The 9026-nt window shown below is 54.9% G+C and overlaps 1 protein-coding gene across 1 annotated transcript; it reads right to left on the bottom strand.

Annotated features, from left to right (window-relative positions):
- Window positions 1–240: 240 nt before the first annotated feature.
- Window positions 241–8998, bottom strand: LRRC51 (leucine rich repeat containing 51). Its single transcript, XM_073333483.2, has 5 exons — window positions 8906–8998; window positions 5951–6048; window positions 4343–4548; window positions 1864–2012; window positions 241–505 (listed from the first exon to the last, which is right to left on the bottom strand). The coding sequence occupies exons 2-5, from the start codon at window positions 6033–6035 to the stop codon at window positions 364–366; spliced, it is 582 nt and encodes a 193-aa protein (XP_073189584.1). The 5' UTR covers window positions 6036–6048; window positions 8906–8998; the 3' UTR covers window positions 241–363.
- Window positions 8999–9026: the final 28 nt, after the last annotated feature.

Raw genomic sequence — 9026 nt, 5'->3', positions numbered from 1 at the left:
GTGTCAGACACCTCCTGGAGGCCCAGGGCCCCATTTCTTCCCCACCAGCTGCTTGCCAATCACTGGAGAGGAGGGGCACTTCTCAACCCCTCAGGAGAAGCTGGTGGAGCGAGCTGAGCACAGACCCTCCGTGCCAACAATGGCAGGAGTGTACCCAGCCCGCTGCCATGGCAGCCCTCCCTGTCCGTTTCCAGTGATGACCGAGCCCCATCCCTCGTAGCGATTCATCGTCCTACCCCACAGAGCTCTAAGCCTTTATTCCTAAGCGAACACGCGGGCTTTCCGCCCCCACAGGCCACGGCGCTGGGCCCCGTTGAATGGTGCAGCTGCTGCTTCATCCCGTCCCTCAAAGGCCCTGTCCCCTCAGTAGTCGTCCCGCCTTTTCTTGACCTTCTTGGGTTTGACGTTCATGCGTCTCCAGATGGTGGCGGTGGAGCGGTCCTGCTTCGTCACGCCACTGAAATCGAAGGACTTCAGCTGGGGCAGCACGGACAGCACATAACTCCTGCGGGAGAGCGGCCGGTCAGGCCCGGAACGGCGTGGGCTAGCAGGCCAGGGCCACTCCCTGTCCTCTGGCCTCCCCACCACAACGCCCGGGGGCGGGGGGTGCTTCTCCTCCCCGTCCTGCGGCTCATGCTGTACCCCCCAGTTTGGGCCTAGAGAAGCCCTTGGTAGTAGATCAAGGCACTGCTTCCTCTCCCAAGGGGGGCATAGCTATCTGCTGCAATCAGTGCGGCCCAGGAGCCCCTGGTCTGCCTTCTTTCACCTCCCTCCTATGGCCAGACACAGCCCATTGTGTCTGATCGGGGTGCCTGTGGGATCATGTTGGCACTAGGCCCCGCCGCAGCTGAGCACTGGAGCAGAGCAGATTGTATAAAATCAAGGGCAAGACCAGCCACGCGCTTCCCGTGGGCTTCTCCCTGGCTGGGTGGATCTTGGCACCGATGCTGTAAGAGACTAGACCTGAAGACCAGGCATCACTAAATTTAAAATCTGATTGGCCAGCCTGCTCCGTCATGCGTCTCGGAGCGATGGCAAGTGACTCTCCGACCACCAGTCCAGAACCACTGCTTGGGGCCTACACAACTCCAGCGTCAGCGAGGAGACTGGGCAGGGATTCAAGGGATCTGGGTTCTCTGCCGCTGCCCTGCCCTGCCCTGCTGGTGGCCTTGGGTGAGGTCTGGGGACTGACTCTCACTATATGAACGTGCGGTACGCAGTGCAAGGGGACCCTGGTCCTGATGAGGGTCTCTGGCCCTGGCTGCCCTCCGGCACTGTGGAGAGGCTCTGTAGACGCACATGCATGGGGCAGGCCGGCTCATGAGCAGGGGGTGACAGGAGCCGGACCCACCCTTTTAAAAGTTTTCCCTTGGCATGGCCTGGTTTGTGTATCCCAGGAGTCTTGCTGTGGGGCCTTGGACAGGGCAAGGCGCAGGGGCCAGGATAGAATGAGCCATGTGGGTTGTCAATGCTACAACAGCTAGAGAGGGTTGCATGCGGGTCCTCTCTCTTATTCCCCTGAGCCTGCTGACGCGCTAGTGTTTGACACCGTGCAGGTACCACTTTGCCCTCTGGGGCCTTCCCACGGAGGATCTTAAAGCACTTCATCCTCCCTGCGAGAAAGGAATGACCATTATCCCCAAAGGGAAACTGAGGCACGGTGTCAGGGCAAGTCAGACCCAGCTCCCATCAAAGGCTTTGGGAGCCTGTTGACTCCAGTGGAGTGGAGGAGGCCCTAAGCGAGCTCTCTGGACGCCCTGGCAGAAGAAGGCAGAGAGCTGTTCCCCAGGGCTAGGCTTTCCTCTGCACCCACCATCCCTCCCTCTCCCCAAAGCGTTAGCTGGCTGAGCCCCTCGGCCCCACCTGTAGCCTTTCTCCTCCTCGATGGGGTTTCCGTGCAGGGTCAATGTGCGCAGGCACGGCAGGACGGCCAGCTTGTCCACCTCACTGAGGCTCTGGATGCTGTTCCCGTGCAGGTTGAGGGCCCGGAGCTGGGGATATGTAGTCAGCACCTGCAACCACAAAACCCCCAGCCCCAGTGAGAGAGGGAGCAGAGAGCCTGGAAGCAAAGCAAGCCTCTCCCAGGGTAACAGCTGGGCCATGAGACACTCCCCTGTCAAAAGCAGCCCCAGCTGGGCTTTGACTTTCCCTAGCCTCTTTCACCCCAGGATTTCACAGTGCTTTACAAGCATGGAGCAGGGACCTTCTCACAAACAAATTAGGGAAATACAACCTAGATGCAGCTACTGTAAGGTGGGTGCATAACTGGTTGGAAAACCATTCCCAGAGAGTAAAAAGAAAAGGAGGACTTGTGGCACCTTAGAGACTAACAAATTTATTTGAGCATAAACTTATAAGTTTATGCTCAAATAAATTTGTTAGTCTCTAAGGTGCCACAAGTCCTCCTTTTCTTTTTGCAAATACAGACTAACACGGCTGGTACTCTGAAACCTCCCAGAGAGTAATTATCATGGTTCACAATCAAGCTGCAAGGGCATAATGAGTGGGGTCCTGCAGGGATCAGTTCTGGGTCCCATTCTGTTCAATATCTTCATCAGTGATTTAGATAATTGCATAGAGAGTACCCTGATAAAGTTTGCAGGTGATAGCAAGCTGGGAGGGGTTGCAAGTGCTTTGGAGGATAGGATTAAAATTCAAAACGATCTGGACAAACTGCAGAAATGGTCTGAAGTAAATAGGATGAAAGTCAATAAGGACAAATGCAAAGTACTCCCCTTAGGAAGGACCCATCAGTTACACATATACAAAATGGGAAATGACTGCCTAGGAAGGAGTCCTGTGGAAAGGGATCTGGGGGTCACAGTGGATCACAAGCTAAATACAAGTCAGCAGTGTAACGCTCTTGCAAATAAAAAGCAAACATCATTCTGGGACATATTAGCAGGAGTGTTGAAAGCAAGACACGAGAAGTAATTCTTCCACTCTACTCCACGCTGACTAGGCCTCAGCTGGAGTATTGTGTCCAGTTCTGGGCGCCACATTTCAGGAAGGATGTGGACGAATTTGAGAAAGTCCAGAGAAGAGCAACAAAAATGATTAAAGGTCTAGAAATCATGACCTATGAGGGAAGATTGAAAAAACTGGGTTTGATTAGTCTGGAGAAGAGAAGACTGAGAGGGGACATGATAACAGTTTTCAAGTACATAAAAGGTTGTTACAAGGAGGAGGGAGAAAAATTGTTGTTCTTAACCTCTGAGGTTAGGACAAGAAGCAATGGTCTTAAATTGCAGCAAGGATGGTTTAGGTTGGACATTAGAAAAACTTCCTAATGTCAGGGTGGTTAAGCACTGGAATAAATTGCCTAGGGCGGTGGTGGAATCTCCATCATTGGAGATTTTTAAGAGCGGGTTGGACAAACACCTGCCAGGGATGGAATGCATCCGATGAAGTGAGCTGTAGCTCACGAAAGCTCATGCTCAAATAAATTTGTTAATCTCTAATGTGCCACAAGTCCTCCTTTTCTTTTTTCTAGATAATACTTAGTCCTGCCATGAATGCTGGGGACTGGACTAGATGACCTCTGCAGTCCTACGATTCTATAAGTGGGGCAGGACCACTATCCCAGCTCTGCGGAGTGGGAAACTGAGGAATAGGGAAGAACCGGGACTCACCCAAGGCCCCACTGGGACCCAGCTGGGAAAAGCAGCCTGATTTTGCCCAGAGCTTAGGGGACACACAATAGGGCTGTGATTTACCAAAGAGCTCACCATTGGCCTGTCAGCTCCCCTTGAACTCCAGGGGGCTTCTATAATGGCAGCAGAGTAAGGCCAACGCTGAGCCCTTCCGAGACCCCTGCAGCTCCGACTGGCGGGGATCCCCTGAATTGCCTGAGCTCCCTAAAGGTGGCCATGGCATCACCCCACTCCTCATAGCAATCCTGCCCTGCCAGCTGTTCCCCTCTGCCACCAGGCTGCACTAGTGCAGGGGCAGGGGGCAGACTGGAGTGGACGGTGAGCAGCACTCAGGCTCTAATCAAAGTCTGGTGAGTCAGGGCTGCAGAGCAGTAACACCGGCATGGACTAAGCACCCAGTGCCACTTCAAGGGGCTACCTGGGAGCATTTGCTTTTATATCCCACGTACAGCTGCAGTGTGTAATCCAGCTGTACTCACGCAGCTGTGGTGCTGTTTCAGTCGCACACCTCAAAGCGGGTGGAGGGGTATCACCACTATTTTACAGGTGGGGAAACTGAGGCACATAGAGGGGCAGGAATTTGCCCGAGACCTCAGGGGGAGTTGGTGTCAGAAGCAGGGTTAGGAGCCTGCCCTGTTGAGGGCTAACCCCCTGAGCCACCATCCCACAGTGCTCCCATTCAGCCGTACCGGGTCGATAGTAGGCAAGTCGTTGAAGGAGAGGTCGACCCAGGAGAGCTCGTCGGGGTACTCCAGCAGCTGCTCCATGGTGGAGGTGAAGTCGGTCAGCTCATTGATGGTGTTGTTATTCAGGCGCACAGCCTTGGTCAGCAGCTTCCCCCCAGCCGAGCGCTTGATCACCTTGAGGCCAGCCCGGGGCTCCTCTGTCAGCAGGTCTAGTGGGGAGAGTAGGGAGGGGGGTTAGAGCTGCCTTGGGAAAGAGTCTTATCTGCTGCTGATTCGGTCGGTGGCAGAGTACTGCAGCAGTGCCAGCTGGGCAGACACAGACCCGGTCTACCTTGGTTCTGATGCGGCTCCCATCACCGTAGTATCTGGGCACCTCCCTGCACTCCGGTTAACCCACCCCGCAGCTGTGCTGGGGTTCCCGCAGGATCAGACAGGGAGGGGACTGCCGGTTCCCCGTGCTCCTCGCCGGTGCCGGCACAGCCTGGTTCTCTACAGCAACAGTTTCTAGCCCTTGCTCCAGGCTCGTCTGCGGCGTGTTTTAGGGACCCATGTTGCTAGTTGCTCCGAAGCTGGTGGAAATGCTGGTCCGGTGGCTACGGCAATGGGCTGAGGGGCAGTAGACCCAGCTTCCACTTCTGGCTCTGCCACCAGCTTCCTGGGTGACCACGGGCAAGCCACTCCCTCTCCCTGGGCCACGGGGACAAGTCATGGTATGCCCTTCCTTCCCCTTGTGTCTGTCTTGTCTTGGGAGTTTGCAGGCTCTTCAGGGCAGGGGCTATGGATCCGTGCCACACCTCGGACAACAGGGTCGGGAGGCTGGCTGGGGGCACTACCAGAGTTTTGCTAAGGAGGGGCCCAGGTTACCTGCCTGGTCACCCCAAATCAAAGTGGTGTTGCATCCTGGTGTACAGGGTCACCACGCCACTCCAGGCTGGCCCGGCCGGCCTCTGTCATGGCAGCAGGGAAGGGACTTTGCCGTGATGCCACCCAGATCTGGCCAAGGAGGAGGGCTGGCCCCCTGTTCCCTCCCCACTGCCCTATTGCACCCCTGAAAACAACGTCGCTTGACATTGTCCATGCTGAGAATGCAGCAGAAGGGCTGCCAGCTGGCTAGGAGACCTGTGTGGCAGGGCAAACCCGTCAGTAACAGGACTGCTCTGGGAGAGAGCTCCCGGGATCTGACCCTCATCCCTGGCCGGGTCTGTGAAGCCCCCGGTGGGACGGCAGGGAGCCAGCTGACTTAAGACTGAACCAGCTGCCAGCTAACGGCACCTTCATCATGCATAACTCAAAGGCTGGCCCAGTGACATGCCCTTTGCAGGGGAACCCCGACACTGGGGACAGAGGCCCTAAGCACGGCTGTGCGCTTTGCTTGCTCTGGCTGAATCCCATCACACGACAGGGGTGGCGGCAGTATTAAAACGTGCAGTTGGCTTATTTCCCACTTTGCTCTCTGGCCTTTTCTGGTCACTCCCGGTGCCTTGTGCTGTATCTCGGGAAGCAGCGTTGAAGGGTTAGAGCAGGAGGCAGGACTCCCGGTTTTATTTCCAGCTCTGGAAGGGGGTGTGTGCTCTGCTGGTGGGAGAGGGACTGGGAGACAAGATGCCACACCTTGGATGAAGCTGATGCCTCGGAAGGAATAGTCCAGAGGAGGTGCCCGCAGTGAGATCTTACAGCAATCCCATCGCATGCTCATCTTTCAGGCCACGCTAGGAAAAACCACAGAAGAGGGAGTTGCTTGTGTGACTTGTGGTTAACCAGTGGGGTGAGACCAACGTCTGCTCTGTTTGGCTGGTTTGGTTTGCCTTAGAGGTGGAACGACCCCAGCCTTGGGCAAAAAGAAAAGGAGGGCTTGTGGCACCTTAGAGACTAACAAATTTCCGATGAAGTGAGCTGTAGCTCACGAAAGCTCATGCTCAAATAAATTGGTTAGTCTCTAAGGTGCCACAAGTCCTCCTTTTCTTTTTGCGGATACAGACTAACACGGCTGCTCCTCTGAAGCCTTGGGCAGTAACTGCCCTGCTTCAAGCAATTTGTCCTGAATTGGCACTCTCAGTTGGGTCCCGCCAGAACCAGCATCGTTACAGTAGGAACAAGAATACTGCATCCAATCAAAAGGGCAGGAGAGCTGAGGTTGGCAACATTTAACTTCATGTTTAATTTTGTGGAGTGCAGGTCTCTGAATTCACTACGGATGGACACAGCTAGCTGGTTCCTGGCCCAGGATGTACAGGCCTGCCCCTCGGAGCCAATGAGCTCAGCCCAGAATCCCCATCTAACAATAAAGTTTTGTTCCCAGTTCTGCTACTCTCTCCTTGTGCAACCCAGGGCAAATTCCCTAATTCCTCCGTGCCTAAGTGGAAATGCATGGCTGCCTTTGCCCTGGCACACTGATTTCACAGATGTTGTTTTATTTTCTAATAGCTGATTTTCTCATAGTGCTTTTCAGTCCCCAAGCACTGGACAAACTAACAACACGTCCAAAGGGCTCAAAGCTGTTTAAAATATTCATTCATTGAGCTTTCCAAGTGTTACGTTAGGAAGTCAGTGTGGTTGCCTCCATTTTACAGGTGGGGAAACTGGGTTAGTAATTTGCCCAAAGTCACACAGCGAGTCAGAGGGCGAGCCAGATATAGATGGTGGTCTCCTGACTGCAGCTCCCCTGCATTCAACAAGGGCCCCTCCATTTTCCTATGAGGCGATCACTCTGCCTTTGAAATGCAGCCACCTGGCATACAGCACAAGAAGTGATGGTGTTAAAGGGGATGCTTTGAAAACGTTTACTCCACAAACAGCACCACTGGACTGGTAACATCCTGTGTGCAGTGAGGCTCCTTCTGAAAGACACAGTGAACTGGTCCCCGACGCGGGAGCCAGACCTCTTTAATAGAGATCTCTCTGTGTGAGCAAATGGCTTCGTTCCGGGGGCGCTCACACCCTTCTCAAGACTGTGAAAACAACAAGCACAGTACAAAGGACAGCGCCACAGAGTGTGGGGCTGCACGGGTCTCAGCGAGGGCAGAATGCGGTTTGGCAATTGGGACACGGATGCCAATTCTGCCTTTTGCCGGGGGCCATTTGTACACAGTCAACTTTCTGGCTACAAGCACTTTAAGGCACCCAGATACCAGGGTGATGAGAGCCATATAAGAACCTGGGATAGGTAACTAGAACCTGTCTTTCTTGGGAGCGGGGGAGCTGCCTCAGTTTCCACTGAGCCATCCCGGGAATGGAACCCTCGCTTTAAGCGCTGCTTCACCGAAAGTGAGGCCCAGGGAACTGGGCGCCCACTGCAGCTACACACCCTGGCTGCTGCCTGCCCAGACCTACACAGCCAATTCACAGAGCTACACACTCAGTTCAGAGCTCCACGCTCGGTCACATCACAGGTTTACATTTACAGTACCGTATTTTCACACTCAGCATGCCCTTGCAGAATTACCATGCTCTCTGCCCGGCTTTCCGTGTACGCTGTGCTCTTGCATAGCTTTTCATACTCGTCAAGCAATTATATGGATTTCACGCTCACCAGTGCCCTGCACAGATTTACATGCCCACTAGGCCCTGGCCCCTCTTTTCACACTCAATAGCACCCTGCACAGATTTTCACACCCACCTTCCCCTGGCCCCTCTTTTCACCCTCACCAGTGCCAGGCACAGATTTACACACCCACCAGCCCCTGGCCCCTCTTTTCACCCTCACCAGTGCCAGGCACAGATTTACACACCCACCAACCCCTCACCCCTCTTTTCACCCTCACCAGTGCCAGGCACAGATTTACACACCCACCAGCCCCTCACCCCTCTTTTCACCCTCACCAGTACCAGGCACAGATTTACACACCCACCAACCCCTGGCCCCTCTTTTCACCCTCACCAGTGCCAGGCACAGATGTACACACCCACCAGCCCCTCACCCCTCTTTTCACCCTCACCAGTACCAGGCACAGATTTACACACCCACCAACCCCTCACCCCTCTTTTCACCCTCACCAGTGCCAGGCACAGATTTACACACCCACCAGCCCCTCACCCCTCTTTTCACCCTCACCAGTACCAGGCACAGATTTACACACCCACCAACCCCTGGCCCCTCTTTTCACCCTCACCAGTGCCAGGCACAGATGTACACACCCACCAGCCCCTCACCCCTCTTTTCACCCTCACCAGTACCAGGCACAGATTTACACACCCACCAACCCCTCACCCCTCTTTTCACCCTCACCAGTGCCAGGCACAGATTTACACACCCACCAGCCCCTCACCCCTCTTTTCACCCTCACCAGTGCCAGGCACAGATGTACACACCCACCAGCCCCTCACCCCTCTTTTCACCCTCACCAGTACCAGGCACAGATTTACACACCCACCAACCCCTCACCCCTCTTTTCACCCTCACCAGTGCCAGGCACAGATTTACACACCCACCAGCCCCTGGCCCCTCTTTTCACCCTCACCAGTGCCAGGCACAGATGTACACACCCACTAGCCCCTGGCCCCTCTTTTCACCCTCACCAGTCCTTGGCCCCTCTTTTCACACTCAGTGCAAAGATTTTTCACACTCACCATCTCTGTCCCTCTCCCCTCACTAGATGGAACTCTCGAGGTAGCCATGGTAACCAGAACCACACCAAAAGCCCGACCCAGCCCCGACCCCGCACGGCATGCCGGGAAGTGTAGTTACTGG

Source organism: Lepidochelys kempii, chromosome 1 (genome assembly GCF_965140285.1).
Source record: "Lepidochelys kempii isolate rLepKem1 chromosome 1, rLepKem1.hap1, whole genome shotgun sequence".
Classification (NCBI taxonomy): Eukaryota; Metazoa; Chordata; order Testudines; family Cheloniidae; genus Lepidochelys; species Lepidochelys kempii.
Note: the sequence above shows the minus strand (reverse complement) of the source record. Positions and strands in the feature narration are given on the sequence as shown.

What these genes read in the sequence shown, in the direction of transcription:
- LRRC51 (XM_073333483.2), bottom strand. Translation starts at nt 6,035, where the DNA reads ATGAGCATGCGATGGGATTGCTGTAAGATCTCACTGCGGGCACCTCCT. An exon ending in AGGCATCAGCTTCATCCAAG is followed by an intron (nt 4,549 to 5,950) that starts GTGTGGCATCTT and finishes TCTCCCCACTAG; the next exon opens with ACCTGCTGACAGAGGAGCCC. An exon ending in ACTTGCCTACTATCGACCCG is followed by an intron (nt 2,013 to 4,342) that starts GTACGGCTGAAT and finishes TTGTGGTTGCAG; the next exon opens with GTGCTGACTACATATCCCCA.